This window comes from Mastigoproctus giganteus, chromosome 10, assembly GCF_048544385.1.
Source record: "Mastigoproctus giganteus isolate SK-2022 chromosome 10, ASM4854438v1, whole genome shotgun sequence".
NCBI lineage: Eukaryota > Metazoa > Arthropoda > Arachnida > Uropygi > Thelyphonidae > Mastigoproctus > Mastigoproctus giganteus.
Genome location: NC_143584.1, coordinates 62,095,805 through 62,112,756, shown reverse-complemented (window position 1 = coordinate 62,112,756; position 16,952 = coordinate 62,095,805). Strand labels below are relative to the sequence as shown.

Below are 16,952 nucleotides of genomic sequence, written 5' to 3'. Positions count from 1 at the left end.
AATTTATTTTTGAATTCTTCTGTATGTATAGTATATATAGTAGAATTAAATTAATCTAATTTAAAGAAAGAATCTAAATTTTGTTTTTGCACAGTTATGCATTCTTAATTACTGCACAGACATTATCAAATGCAGCAGTTGTTTCTTTATTAACATTATCACAGACAGACTAACACCTTCTCTATATGTTTGACCCATTTTTTTTTTTTTTTTTTGACATTTTTTTTAGAAGGTAGAATAGTGCGCTTCTGCTTTTATCACTAGTAACAAAAACTTCATTTTGCTTGGTACTCTGCAGCTCTTCTGGTTTCAGTGTTCCAACTTAATCATTCACCTTAGCAAACTCCTCAAAAGTCATCAAACAATAAGCATACAAGACATTCTACTTTGGCTGCAAATTGTTCCCTCTAACTATGTTGCAGATCAACTACCTTATCAGGAGTACTCTTTATGCTCTTTTGAGGTTATAAATAATGCTTCGATCAGTGGCTGCATAAACTGGTGGTACTGGGAGATAAAAATGACAGCTGTATATTTGTCAACTTAAATACCTCAGTAGAATCATCAAAATTTTTCTTTTTCTGAAGCTATTCTTTTGTTCTGTTCACCCACAATAAGATTGAAAATTATGACCGAAAGCCAAGCACTTCAATTGACCTCGTAATACATGGAAATTTGTTAATTCTTAAAATATCTTGGCTTGGAAAATTTCCCAAGCAAAAAGTAGGTACGGTTTTGTACTATCATCTGCATTGCAGCACAACAGAATACCGAGTCTTTGTTTTTACTTAATTTTCCACAAGACTCCTTGAATAGCAAAGTGTTTTGTTTAGCAGCAAATTATAAAATATACCAGTCTTGTCAAGATTAAAAATATCCTTTGGCATATTCAAGAATGGACTGTACAGAACACAACCAGGCTGTCACCGTTTCTTTGTCGACTGATTCAGTCTCACAGCAAACATTTGTGAAATTCATTATTCCTATCCTTAAATCTTTGGAGCCAGCTATTGCTGTTTGAAGTTGCTAATTCCAGATCATTGAGCTAGATAACCTTTTCTTGCAAAATTGGACCTGAAACTGGCAAATTAAATGCATGCATCTGATGGTACCAGTACTACTTTAAAAGTTTTGTTTCAAGCTTCTCATGTCTAGAACTGCAAATTTCCTGTTTTTTTTAATGAGATTCCAGCAAGACACACTTCAAGTTTAGACAAAGTGGGTAAAGGGATGTTGTATTCTCTCATAATGTCTGTTTTACCTCATTCCATCCTATTAAGCTCTTCTATTTTCTGTTTAATTTCCAGACTTAATTCTCTCTCTGTTTATGCTTTTTCATCATAACTGCTAGATGAGGTTTAATATAAATAGACTTTAAATTAATTTAAAGACACAAGCTCAAAAAAAAAAAAAGATATCGGCTCAGATCCTTTTCTCAGTTGAGACTCTGAGCACAGCACAACATCTATAGACTATGCACTTGACTATTGTAACTGACTTACAACTGATGTTTGTCAGAGTATATTTATGTTGTAGCTACCATAAACTGGTTTTATTTATGTAAAAGTAAATTAAAAGTAATTAAATGAATTAAGAATGGATGTAATTGTTTTGTCGGAAACAAAGAAGAAAGAAAAGGGTGAGGAAACAGTTGGAGAGTGTGTCTATCTATGGAGTGGGGATAATAGACATAGGCGGGAGTTTCCCTACTCATACACAAAAGAATCCGAAAATTTATGACGAAGTAGGATCTTTTGAATGAATGAATTTTAGCTGTGGAATTCAAGATATTTGGAAGAGGAATCAAGATTGTTAGAGTTTACGTGCCTACCAATGACACTCCAAAGCGTGTAAAGAAGGGTTTTTGGAAAGAACTGAGAGAAGTAATGGAAGAAATACTAAGCTCTAGAGAAATATTTTTGATGGGAGACCTGAACTCAAGGGTTGGATAGGCTGAAGATAGTAAGGTCATAGGAAGATTTGGAGAAAATGAAAAGAATGACAATGGAGAGAGATTAATTGAATTGTGTAAAAAGCTCAAATTGAAGATTGGTAATATTTTTTTCCAACATCGAGAGATACATAAATATACATGGATACAAGAAACATGGAAACTGAAATCGATAATAGACTTCGTAATTTTTAAACACAAAGTACAATCCAGGATAAAAATGTCAGAGTCCAAAGAAGAGCAAACTGCGGGTCTGATCACTTTCTGGTGAAGGCTGCATTAGCATTTCCATGGATCTACCAAAAAGGAAAGGAAAGAAATAATTATGAATCCAAAAATGAACAAATCGATAATAATAGGTTTAATATTGAATCTCTAAAGGAGCAGAGTAGTGCAGATCTCTACAGAAGAAGACTTAACCACGGATTAGATGACAACTATGGAAAGAATACAAATGACATTTATGAGCACTTAAAAACAACATTAATAAAGATCACAGGAGAAGTATTGGGCAGAATGGATAAAAAGACACCAAGTACTTGGATGAATTCAGAGTTAAAATAATTAATAAAAGGGAAAAAAAAGATACATGCCTCAGATGGCTTAGCTCTAAAAGTGATGAACATAGGAGCATCAATAGGGAGAAAAATAAAGTAAGGACAAAAATTGACAAAGCAAAAAATGAGGCATGGGATAGAACCTGTGTGGAAGTACACAGCAGGACAGGATGTGAGCGATCTGCTGCAGCATGGAAGGTGCTGAAGAGCTTGTGACAGTCACATAAACAAAAGGCTAATCTGGGTGTAATAAAATTAGAAGAATGGTATAGATATTATGAAGAACTAGTGGGGGGAAAACAGAGAGGAATTTAGAGATAATGAAGCTGAAACTTCCTGTACAGGAGAAGAAGTAAGAATTAACTTTGAGGAAATAGCATTAGCATTAGTAGAGGCATATGATGCAAGAAAGCAAGCTTATGCAGCATCAGCCAAAAAAAAAAAAAAAAAAAAAAAACACTCCCATTTCACCCCTCTGTTCATTCAAAATACCTGTCCAGCTGAGCCTTAAATTTATTTAGGCAATCAACTTCCACAACACGGGATGGAAGTCTGTTTCACCAACCAACTACCTGCTGGCTAAAGGCAAATTTCGGCACATCTACCCTACATCTGTCTTTCCTCAATTTGAATTTATGCCCTCTCAGGTGATTATTCTGAGCAAGAGGAAGAATCTCATCGGCATTGAGCATGCTCAAACCATTCAAGGCTTTATACACCTCTATCAGATCACCTCGCTGGTGCCTAGTCTCCAGACACTGTAATTTGCAAAACTTAAGCCTTTCTTCGTAAGAGCACCCCTTTGTTCCATTCACTAATCTTGTTGCCCTTCTCTGTACTTGTTCCAGCAGCTCTACATCCTTCTTGAAATGAGGCCTCCAGACCTGTATACAGTACCCAAGGTGTGGCCTGACCATTGCCTTATACAAGGGAATAATCACCTCCTTATCCCTGCTAGAAAAATTCCTGTATATCATTGACAAGACACCATGAGCTACTCTTGCAGCCCATCTGCACTGCTCAGAGAACTTCATATCTGCCTGCGCAATTACCCCCAGGTCCTTTTCATTCTCTACCACTGTCAGTACCACAGAGTTGATACGTTGCTCTGGGGTTACTGTTTCCCATATGTAATACTTTACATTTGTCAATGTTAAACTTCATTTGCTACCTCTCAGCCCATCTGCTCAACCTCAAAATAGAAATAGAAGTGAAAAATGGAAAGCACCTGGACCTGGTGGAATGAACATGGAGCTGCTAAAATATGGAGGAGGGAAAATCATTTCACTGCTCACAAGACTATTTAACAAACTATGTAAAGGAGAAGAAATACCATCAGAGATGACACTGGAATACATCACTTCTGTGTTAATGAAAGGGGATAGAATAAATTGCTCAAATTACAGAGGAATCTGTGTTTTAAACCAGAATATAAAGCTTTTTAGTGGGATAGTGAAAACTAAAATAGAGAAAGAAATAAGGATTTCGGAGGAGTAGTGTGGATTTACAACTGGGTAGTCCTCTATTGACAATTTATTCACAGTCAAGCAGATTCTGTCCTTCCATTTTCAACGACTTCACATCAAACTACCATTTTTGAGGATCTTAAGAAGAAGAAGAACGATGATACTGAAACCACCTTTGTTGTGAGTCATAATTGGCTTGATAGGTTCTGTAAGAGAAGCGGATATCATAACTTTGCCATAAGTGGTGAAACAGCAAGTGCAGATGGTGAGGCTGCTGAAAAATTCAAGAACAAATTAGATGAGATTATAAGAAGTGGTTGTTATTTGCCACAAGAAATATTTATAATAAGATGTGGATGAGAGTAGCCTTTCTTGGGAAAAAAATGCCTAGTAGGACTTATATTTCTATTGAAAAAAAGTCGACCCTCTTAGTAGGGTGTAACATAGTGGGTTATAAACTTAACTCTTTAGTGGTTTATCACTCAGAAAACCTGTGGGCTTTTAAGGGCATTGACAAGAAATCATTCCTGTACACTTCAGGGCTAACTCAAAGGCCTGGGTAACCATGTTTGAAGAATGGTTTCTAATTGTGTTTGTCCCTGAAGTTGAAAAATATTGCTCACAAATGTCAGTGCCTTTTAAGATATTAATGCTCCCTGTCATCCTAAATATCTAGATGATCTGCATGACAACATCAAGGTGGTATACTTTTCTCCAAATACAACAGCTTCAATTCAATCAATGGATCAGGGAGTTATCCATGCATTCAAAGCTTATTACATATGGACAGTGGTGAGCTATAGTGGGCTTGCGAGAGCCCATTGTTATTTTTTTTTGGAAAATTTGCGAGCCCATTGTTGAGATGATCGTTTATTTTACAAATGAAATCCTAAATGCGCAATTATTGAGTATCCAGAGCCGAAACTACGGTGGGGCAAACGGGGACCCATTCCCACCATTAGAATTAGAGTCGGACCTCTGTTTAACCAACTTATTTATATCGAATTTTTTTAAATTCTCCTTGGTAATTACATTTAAAATACAGTAGTTTCAGTAGAACAAAAATTATTTCCATGTAATGAACAGATTAGGAGAGACATCTTTGTATGCATTGTTCTCACCTCTGGCCTTTAAGTAATTAGAAAGCGAGAATTAAGGGTGAAAGGGATTACCGTTCCACAACGTTAGTGGTGTCCATAAAACTTATGCAGCCACATTCCGAGAAGTCGTGCTAGTCAATATGCTTTCCATAGCCAGTCAGAGGATTAAGAAGATACCCGACATGGATAATAACCTCTTGTCAACCTGTGTTGTGGTTCCCCTTTACTCCGACAAACGGGCGTATGTTTTTCGGAGAAGTGAGTGATCCATGCCTTCCAGTAAATTTCTCCTGTCTATGTTTACATATTCACAGTAGCTGAATATCTGAGTGATTCCGATATTTTGCACAGTATTCAAAGAACTAGTGACAGTAGCAACGTGGGGGGGAGGGGGATTGAGGAAACTAAGATATTATATAAACTTTAAGAAGATGAAATGTTGACAGATTTTGAAACTTTGTCGAGCCTTTCACTGCGTAGAAAATGTTCTAAAATATAATGGCATACAGGCAATAATTAAAAAAAAAAAAAAATGTATTACCAATCTCCAAAAACTAGTGCGAATTAAGGATGATTGCTAAAGAACTTGATGTGGAAACTACAAAGATCGGTCATGTGTTCGGGCTGCGAAGAGCAGCTTGTAGCTTGCGGATGGCAATTGCGGGTCAGATGCCGCCATAGCCCAGTAGTCAGGCACACGAGTGCATAAATACACGTGCCTTGAGTGACTCGAGTTCAAGCACCCTGACTACTGAATACGGTGCTGTTTCTTGTATTCTCTCTACCTTGTGAACTCCTCTGAAGGTATGGTTGCCCTGGAGTATAAACAGGAAATTTCTTTTTATTTGGGATTGTTAAAGCGACTTTTAAATTTGGAATTTCTTAACCATTTAGCACTAATGATCGACATCCTGCAGGAGCTCTCTTACATTTCAGAAGCTTTACAGATTCACTCTGGCAAAAGCAGATAAATTAATTATTCGAACTATCAATGCTATTGCTAATTTGAAAAATTCTGAAAGAAAATATGAAGCTAAAATTGAGAGCATGTTGAAGTGGAAAGAATTTGAAGGAATCAAAATCGAAAGTAAGAACAGTAAAATTACCTCGTGACAAGTTATTAAATGCATTGTTTTATCCTTAAAGGATAAGTTATTAATGGAACAGGGTGATTTTAAATTAAATAAAGAAAATAATCATACCATTGAAAGAAATTTTAAACATATTCTGCCGGAAATCGTGGAATTTAAAAGAACTTTCGTCTCAGTGGCAAGACTGTGAAAACCGAATAAGAAATTTGTTTTTTGATAAAATATGAAATAAAAATTAATGATTTTAGTGATTTTGTCGAAGGCAGTTTATCTTTAAAATTGAGTGAAATTACAATTAAGAAAGCCGGAAATATCTTTGAAACCATTACGATTAGCAGTGCTGAAACTGAGCGAGCTTTCAGCGTAATGAATAAATAATGTTGAAAATTAAACACATTGCAGATTACGATGACCATACATTTAAATGGAAAACCATTGCTTCAATTTGATCCGGATCATTATGTCAGTATTAATAAAGAAGTAAATTTCATATGGCAATTTTTAAAAGAAAATTTTCTTGAATATTTGTGCAATATTTTTTTCATGTAATCTGTGATTTTTGTGTACCTTTTCTAGAACAGTTTGTTTTTTATGTAATATTTGTTTTGTGATAAATCGTTATTTGTAATATAGGAAATATTTTTGTTATTTTTTATTCGCAATATTAAAATTTTATCATATGTATCCATTATATTTCTCCAGTTGTAAAAAAAAAGAATAAAAATGTCGCGCATCTGCCGAGCACGAGCAGTAGATGGTTTTATGTGAAACATCCTTTGCATCACTATATGACGTCACATGGTTGTGACATCATACTATTCAAAAATTCCAAACAGTTAGAACTCGAGATATCATACTGGTCACGAAAAATGCATCATGCGCTCTAATCTAATCATACTACTAGTGAGTGGTATGATTATACTAATTGTCTGAGCATGGGAAGCATCTCTGGCAGACGCTGCAGGTGATGTCACTTCCGTGACCAATCAGATTTACTCGGTGGGAAGCCCCCCCCCCCAAAGGATGTTTCATATCAAAACGTCAGCAAAAGTGCGAGCCCATTGTTAAACTATTCACAGCTCACCACTGCATATGGACAACGTTTTCTGAGACTGTAAATGCAACATAGCAAGGGAAGATGGATCTGGGGAAATTTTGGAAGGTGTTTAATATCCTTGATGGAACACGCAACATTTAAAGAGCCTGGAATGATGTGACAACAACTTGTATGTGCAGAGTTTGGAAAAAAACTTCTAAAACATTCCAAGCTTAACAACGAAGCTTCAACATTCCGAGCTTCAACAAAGACGAGGTGATATCTTCTGTTACCAAAGAAATTGTAAACTTAACCCAGGAATTGCAGCTGGTCCTGGATGATGAAGATGTAGATGTAGATGTAGATGAGCTTGTGAATGAACAAAGTGAAGGTTTAACAACAGAAGACCTAGCCCAGTTGAATGCGCAAAGAGTCGAGGAGCAAGGGAGGGCCAAATCCATTGAGGAATCGAAGCAACCCAAGAAGCAGTTCAAATTAAAGGAAATGGCAGAAGTGTTTTGTAAAATTCAGGAAGGTCTTTATGTTTGATGAAATGAATGACAACACCAAACGTTTCTTGAAAATGGAAAGAAAAGTTCAAGATTGCTTATCATGAAATTTATGAAGAGGAAAAAACAAAAGCATATGAAACAGATGAAGATCAAAGAGTTCATATCATGTACTACCTCCCTGACCTCTACTCAGCCTACAACATCCTGTGATTAATGTGTCTTATTAATGCTTCAGGTTCATTTTAAGTTACCTTCAGGTCATCACCTGAAGTGTAGACTTTGATTCATTGTGTAGTTTAGACAAAATGTACACTTTGGTTTTTATTCCCTTAGTAGCTCTTATAAAGCCTACATGGCATACAAATTACATATCAGTTTTTACAGTACAATAATATGTGTTTTTCCCTCACCTCTCTCCTTTTATGTTTTCTTTTCTTATGTGCCACTCTGGCTACTTCACCACTGTCCCCAGATAAAGTGTTTAATTGTTATGGTATATAACTATTTTTCTTCATTGTTCTGAGGATATTATGTGGTTCTTGTAATTTTGACATATCAAAGATATAGTAGCAATATTTTATTAGTCATTCCCGAGTTATGTAAAAATCGACTTACGTAAGAAGTCCTGGAATGTATCTCTTACATATGTCGAGGACTGATGTATTTCAAATTCTGAATTTCAAAACATAGCATTTCTGTTAAACTAAATTAAAATAGTTCAGTTGAAATCATTATTGAAATGTGCAATACTGTACCTTGAGAAAGCTTTACTACTCCAACACCAACTATAATAGTAATTGCAAGTAACTTGGCAACAGTGAAAATATTCTGGATACAAGTAGTGAGCCTTACACTATAACAATTAATGAAAGTAATGGTACCTGAAAGCAAATATAAAATTTTTAGGTAAATGCAATAAAATAAATTCATATACTATAATCAAATTATAAATAAGCCTTAATGCTGAAAATAGGAGTAAAGAATTAAAATTAAATACAGAAAGTCCTTGTTGTTCATCATAATTACATTCTAGGAACCACAACAAACAATGAAAACGAACATGGCCAATCAATCTCCATATATAATCACTTGTATATGATAAGCACTGCATGAAAGATGTTTCACAGGAAAAAAAAAATTATGTGGCTAAGCAGCATAGACGTTCTTAAAATTTGCATTTATCACTTTTAATAAAGTATAAAAATATTATTATAGAGAAATAATAATGTTATTATTTCTCAGCCCCCCTCACTTTGTATTTGTCTTATCCTCTGTCCTATATAATTCATGTTCTCAAGTTACCAACTACTTTCTCCTTAGAATAAACTTGCAAGGCAATGTAAGCTATAAATAAGCAAAAAAAAATCAGCAGTTGTTTTATTTTATTTTCTTTCTCAAAAGAAAATAAAATAAAACAACTGAAAAGTTCTTTGTAGGAAACTGCCTTTAAAGTGATCAAACCATTCATAATTAGAATTAAAAGTGAAAATTATTCATTCACACTTTCGCAAAATTTTTGTGTTACACATATGTGACCTTGGTGCCTTTTCGATAATTACCTTCATAGTAATAGGAATATGTTGTTGATTGTTATCTTCAATCTAGATAGCTAAAAGTTTTAAATTCTTTCCATAACACTGCTTCTTGTTTTTGCTGCTTTGGTGATACACATTGGAAGTGACATTTTATGCAGCGTGTTTTTTTTTTTTTTTTTTTTTTTTTTGCAAGCAGATTGCACCAAAGTTGGTGGTATGGATAAATCACATGCAATGTCTATTGATTTTAAACCTGTGAATAATATTCAACTTTTGTTCCAACGAAGTCATGTTTTTAGCCTTTTCGTTTCTAACACAAAATTATCAATTGCTGTTGTAGACCCTTTAGATGCCATAATCATGTTGGGTATAGTTTTCACACTTATATATAAATGTCATTAGAAAATTTATATGAATTTCAATAATAACACTAGCCAACACGACTTTTACCTCCAAGAACTTAAATTCCGTTTTTAACCAATTTTTATGTATAGATTTCGAAAATCACTGTGATAGTTTCACATCACATCACAATTATTAAATATAGAGGGAGTTACGTTTTACCAAAATATGCCAATTTCGCACAGTCTAACCAGTAATGGATGACATACTGATTTATTTGAACAGATATAAGCTAATTCTCTTAATTTTAGCAATCGATTCTGGCCTAAGTTCTCTTGTGATAAACATAATCAGACTTCAACCTATGGTAATTAGGTTCAAATTCCAATGCAACAATTTACAATTTGAAGAGAGCATAATTAGAATTTTTGGTGAGGATTTTTTGTAGGCTATGCCAAGGTTTTCTAAGTATTAACTGATTGTGACATGTTCTCAGGGTGTAAATCTATCCTCCAAACAGTAGTAGAGAAAATAATAGTGATCAAGTTCAAGTTGAGGATTCCCTGGAAGCCTCCACTTCACAAGATGCCAACTATCAGCCAGTAAGTTCAGGTAGTACATTAATCAAACAAGATGAGTTGAATGATTTAGTTTGAGACTTAAATTTTCTGAAAGAACAATCTGAACTATTAGGTTTTAGGTTACAGCAGTGGAATATACTTGCAGCAGGAACAAAGGTTTCAGTGTTTCAAAAAAGACATGAAAAGTTTTCAAAATATTTTGCTACAGAGGACAATATGTGTTTTTTCAAAGACATTATTGGACTTCTGAAAGAACTAGGTGTCGTGCATAAGTCAGATGAATGGCATTTATTCATAGATGCCTCAAAATTAAGTTTAAAAGTAGTTTTGCTTCATAATGGTAACAAATTTCTGTCAGTTCCTGTGTTTCATTCAGTTGGACCTAAAGAAAGTCATGAAAGCATGTCTAAGGTTCTACATGCTATAAAATACCAGGATTATGATTGGTACATATGCAGTGATCTTAAAGTTATTGGTTTGCTTGTTGGTTTGCAGGAAGGGGGGGGGGGGTTCACAAAATATTGTTGTTTTTTGTGTTTGTGGGATGTTGCATATCATAATGTTGTGCAATGTTGCACAACATTATGTTATGTAACATTGAGAAGCGGGACAAGGTCATGCTAGGACAATGTAATGTAAAATATGTTCCTTTAGTGCAATCAAACAAGGTTCTTCTTCCACCCCTGCACATCAAACTTGGATTGATGAAAAATTTTGTAAAGGGACTAGATAAAGTATATAATGGATTTGCATACTTGTGAAGTGTATTTCCTAATTCAACATATGCCAAACTTAAGGAAGGAATTTTCGTAGGACTCCAAATTAGGAAACTCCTGAAACACAATGTGTTTGAAACTCAGTCAAAAAAGGTTGAAATGGCAGCTTGGTGATCATTTAAGGCTCTAGTACATGGTTTATTGGGTAATAGGAAAGAAGGAAACTATGAAATGTTAGTATCTAATTTACTCGAGTGCTACAAAAACACGGGCTGTTGAATGTTGTTGAAAATTCATTTTCTTCATTCCCATCTCGAATTTTCCCCTCAAAATCTGGGAGATGTGAGTGTTGAATAAGGAGAGCAGTTTCATCAAGATATCTCCATGATGGAAAAGTGGATCCTGTAATGATGGGGGATTACTGCTGGCTCCTTGTGAGGGAGAGTAAGCAGGAATACAAGAGTAGCAAACATTTTTAAAGGACAATTACAGGTATGCCGATTATATATTATTGAAATATAACTACTTTGCTATGATTTATGATATAATTTTTCTGAAGTTAAATGAGTTATAGAGAATGAATAATATTTTTTTACACTTGTATTACAAGATATATCCCTTTATATTAACATTAAACGTTTGTACTTCTTTTAATGTACACATGATGTAGATGTGATAAAGACATTTTATGGTGATTTTTGGAATAAGCGCATTTATTTCCTCCAGAATCACATATTTTCAATGTGGAGGTATGAAAAAAAATATTTTTTGTTGGCTAGTGTAATAGAAAGAAGTGTATTAAACATCTTAAGATATTTTTAGCTTTTTTAAATAATTGAAAGTAACATTAAGGTTCACAAAATTTATAAGAAATTTTGAGAAATTCTCAATAAATACATAAAGCAAAGTGATTTAATAGTACAGTAATATGAAACAATGTAGACTATCACAGACTATGATGTGCATGTGGCAGACAAGTAGTGACAAATTAACAAAACAATGAACTATTAATGAACAATGAACTATAAATAATGTTAATTGTAATGTGGATCTGGGGCAGCCGCAATAGAATGTGATGAATACAGAACTCTGTAAAGGCCAGTATGTACGTTAGTGAGTGTTTGTGTAGTTTTTTTTTTTTTTTTTTTATGTAAACCCCAAACACGAGAGGCGTTAGAACCTATAGTACTTAGTACCGTGCTTGGGTTGAAGGTTGAGAAGACGAAAGAAGATATTTGATGACATTAGACTTGAACTTCTGTAGATTGTATGCTTGGGTTGAAGGTTGAGAAGACGAAAGAAGATATTTGATGACATTAGACTTGAACTTCTGTAGATTGTAATTTTCAGGAAATACGTATGAAAGAAGGTTGTTCCAGAAAACGGCAGTTGAATGAATATATTAATATTAAATTGAATATATTCATATATTCATATTAAATTGGCATATTAATTTTACTCAGCCTGGTCTGTGATTGTTAACAGGAGAGACTGCTTCTACAGGGATGGGATACACTTAAATAAAAAGGGGGCAAGAATATTTGCTGATGCTATCGAGGCAGAGTTAGGTGGGTTGGAAAACTGCTAGCTTAGGGGAATACATGGACTAATAGATTAACAGTAACTGCTGGCAGAGGTGAAAGTGATTCTTGCACTGCTTCTATTGAAATGCAATTGAGCAGCAGCCTAGAAAGCAAGGCAATGGGGATTTCCAGGACTGCTGGGAGTTGTAGTGGAACAAGTAAATACATGGGCTGTGTTAGGGTAATTAAGAGTAGAAACAGGTGCATGTATAGCATTAGCATTAGCAAACGCATATGATGCAAGAAAGAAAGCTTATATAGCAGCATCCAAAAAAAAAAAAAAAAAAAAAAAATCCCTTATTTCACCCATCCACTTGCTCCGAATGTTTTTCAAGTTCTGCCTTGAATCTATTTAAGCTATCAACTTCTACGAAGACAGATGGAAGTTTGTTCCAGCAATCAACCACCTGCTAGCTAAAAGCAAACTTCCGCACATCTATCCTACAACCGTCTTTCCTCAATTTATGCCCTCAATTTATGCCCTCTCAGGCGATTATTCTGAGCAAGAGGAAGAATTCCATCAGCGCTGAGCCTGCTCAAACTATTCAAGGCTTTATACGCCTCAATCAGATCACCTCGTAGGTGCCTAGTCTCCAGACACTGTAATTTGAAAAACTTAAGCCTTTCTTAGTCAGAGCAACCCTTTGTTCCATTCACTAATCTTGCCCTTCTCTGTACTCATTCCAACAGCTCTACATCCTTCTTAAAATGAGGCCTCCAGACCTGTATACAGTACTCAAAGTGTGGTCTGACCATTGCGTTATACAAGGGGATCATCATCTCCTTATCCCTTCTAGAAAAATTTCCTGTATATCAGTGACAACACACCATGTGCTACTCCTCTTGCAGACCGTCTGCACTGCTCAGAAAACTTCATATCTACCTTCAGAATTACCCCGAGGTCCTTTTCTTTCCCTACCACTGTCAGTGTGGTAGCACAGAGTTGATACATTACTCTGGGATTAGTGCTTCCCATATGTAGTACTTTACATTTGTCAATGTTAAACTTCATTTGCCACCTCTCAGCCCATCTGCTCAACTTTTCTAGATCCTGTTTTAGCAGTGTGCTGTCATTAGTGTCATTAACAACCATGCCAACCTTTGTATCATCTCCAAACTTGTACATTAAGCCTGATATACCATGACCAATATCTTGAATAATATACTAAGAAATATTGTTCAAGATTTAAGCCTAAATGGATGTGAGATTAACTAATTAGACATGTGCCAGAGGAGAAAAATGCATGGGACACATATAAATTAACAGGTGACGCCGAAGCCTATGATAGATATAAGCTGGTCTGTAACCAAGTCACAAAGGAGGTTAGGCAGACGAAGGCAGATTACGAGAAATCTTTGGCAAAGGATGCAAAGAAAAACAGTGAAGCATTCTTTACTTATGTAAACTCTAGAAGGAAGGGGATGAATCAGATTGGTCCATCTGATATCGATGGTTCAACTGTTGATGATCCTGCTGAGGTAGCTAACAAACTAAATGAATGAAATAAGATAAGTGTAAATCCAGTAAATATCTTTAATTGTGAATACTTTAGAGCTTTTGAGACAATCGTGTCTCTTCTTCAGCAGAGTTTAAACTTAATGGATACAGTTATGCATGCAGTGAGGCATGTGAAGGCATGTTATTCAATCATTAAACTGGAGTTCGTTGTTGCTGCTGGGACATGCGCAGTTCTCCAGCGCTTGTCGAGGTATAAAATGGGTGTTTTATACCACTTCAGGCACTTCCGCCATCGCCTATGGTTGGAGTCACTCAATATATTGAGCAATTCGAGACAACCGTTTTATACCTCGATAAGCGCTGGAGAAGAACTGCGCATGTCCCTGCAGCAACAATGAACGCCAGTTTAATGACTGAATAACATGCCTTCACACGCCTCATTGGACGCATAACTGTATCCATTAAGTTTAAACTCTGTTGAAGAAGAGACACGATTGTCTTGAAAGTTCCAAAGCATTCATAATTAAAGATATTTACTGGATTTACACTTATCTTATTTCATTGTACCATGGATCCCAGTACAACAGGCCCATTTATACTTAAACTAAATGAATATTTTGCATTTACATTCACACGAGGAGTTTTATTCAGGGAGGAGAATGCCAGAGGTGTATTAAACTCTGGTAGTAAGCTAGATCTTGTAATAACTCAGAGTAAATTGGAGGAGAAATTGTTGAAGATAAACATAAGAAAGGCACCTGGAATGGACGGAATCTATCCAGTTATATTAAAGGAGGCGGCAAAGGAAGTAAGCAAATCCTTAGCCATAATTATGAGAGAGAGAGAGATTCCCTGGAATCAGGTGAGGTATCCATGGACTGGAGATATGCAAATGTCACCCCAATCCACAAAAGAGGATCAAAGGAAGACAAGTGGCTTAGCTATGGGGGGCAGATGGAGCGATTCACCCCTGTCGGCACTTTTCACGCGAGGCACAATTTTATTTTTCGACGATTGTTTTTTTTTTATGTTAACTTAGTAATTTTTATTACTTAATTAATAATTACTTTTTAACAACTATACTTACAACTAAAATAAATAAAATATAAATATTAAAAAAAACCATTACATTTCCCTATCATACTATAATTCAAATTCTTAAATATAAAACAATAAAACGCATGGCACGGCGATTGCTTTAATGGTTTATTGATTATACCGGCGGCTGCATCTCAGTAGTGGCATCGCACAGTCAGAACACACTTGCAAAAACTTTTTTTTTTTCTTCTAATTTTGCTTATAACTAAGGCCCTCGGCAGGATTTTATAGCCCCCATAATAATATTTCTGCGGGCCCCTATTATATTAGGGTTTTTGCTTATCCCTTTCAATGCGTTTATGCAGTGTATAAAAATTAAAAATTTGCACCCCTCTCAATTCAGTATCTCTCTACAGTATTGAGAGAGACACAGGTAATTACAGAACTGTTAGTTCTACTTCTGTTTCAGGGAAATTAATGGAGGCACTGGTTAAAGAAGCATTGCAGGATCATCTGGACAAAACTTCAGTTATAGCTCGGACACAGCATGGGTTTGTTAAGGGGAAGTCTTGTCTAACCAATTTGATTGGATACTATGATGTAGTCACAAAGGAACTGGATGCAAAGATAACTTTGATATCATATATTTGGATCTTAGAAAGGCCTTTGATATTGTTGCACATGGAAGACTGCTGCACATATTGCTGCTATGGATAAAGGGATGGTTGAGTGGGAGAAGACAGAGAGTGGTAATCAATGGACACTGCTCATCGTGGACTAATGTTATTAGTGGAGTCCCTCAGGATTCAGTGTTGGGTCCAATGTTGTTTTCTGTATTTGTAAATGATATTAATGATGGTATATTAGGCTTAATGTCCAAGTCTGCAGATGATAAAAAGATTGGCAGGGTTGTTAATGACAGTACGCTGCTGCAATAGGATCTGGAAAATTTGAGTAGATGGGCTGAGAGGTGGCAAACGAAGTTTAACACTGACAAATGTAAAGTACTACATATTTGAAGCAGTAACCCCAGAGTAACGTATCAACTCTGTGGTACTACACTGACAGTGGTAGAGAATGAAAAGGACCTTGGGGTAATTCTGCAAGCAGATATGAAGTTTTCTGAGCAGTGCAGATGGTCTGCAAGAGTAGCTCATGGTGTCTTATCAATGATATACAGGAATTTTTCTAGCAGGGATAAGGAGGTGATTATCCCCTTGTATAAGGCAATGGTCAGGCCACACCTTGAGTACTGTGTACAGGTCTGGAGGCCTCATTTTATGAAGGATGTACAGCTGTTGGAACGAGTACAGAGAAGGGCAACAAGATTAGTGAATGGAACAAAGGGTTGCTCTTATGAAGAAAGTTTTGCAAATTACAGTGTCTGGAGACTAGGCACCGGCAAGGTGATCTGATTGAGGTGTATAAAGCCTTGAATGTTTTGCGCATGCTCACTGCTGATGGGATTCTTCCTCTTGCTCAGAATAATCACCTGAGAGGGCATAAATTCAAATTGAGGAAAGACAGATGTAAGATAGATGTGCCGAAGTTTGCCTTTAGCTAGCAGGTGGTTCATTGCTGGAACAAACTTCCAGCAATCTGTCATTGTAGAAGTTGATAGCTTAAATAGATTCAAGGCAGAAGTTGACAAACATTTGGAGTGAGTGGATGGGTGAAATAAGGGTTTTTTTTTTTTTTTTTTTCTTTGGCTGATGCTCTATAAGCTTGCTTTCTTGCATCATGTGCCTTTGCTAGTAGATGCAAAATATTTATTTATTTTGTTAGCAACTGAAAAGGATCGTCAATAGTTATCCCATTCATATCTAGTGGGTCAATGTGATTCATCCTTTTTCTTCTAGTAGGGTTAATATAAACAAAGAAATTCCTTTATACTTTTCTTTGCATTCTTAGTCAAAGACTTTCATAATCGGGCTTAGCTTCCTAATCCCCTCTTAGAGACTTGATTTCAGGCTACTTTCTACTCA

At 35.6% G+C, this 16,952-nt stretch overlaps 1 protein-coding gene across 4 annotated transcripts in view; it reads right to left on the bottom strand.

Moving 5' to 3' along the window:
* LOC150079052 (uncharacterized) overlaps positions 1-16,952 on the bottom strand; it is a 577,353-nt gene that overhangs the window by 372,176 nt on the left and 188,225 nt on the right. For all 4 annotated transcript variants that reach the window (XM_090382803.1, XM_090382804.1, XM_090382802.1 and 1 more), the window contains one exon: positions 8,469-8,594. In XM_090382803.1, coding sequence (XP_090238929.1) covers positions 8,469-8,594 — 126 coding nt within the window. The remainder of the gene's footprint in view (positions 1-8,468; positions 8,595-16,952) is intronic.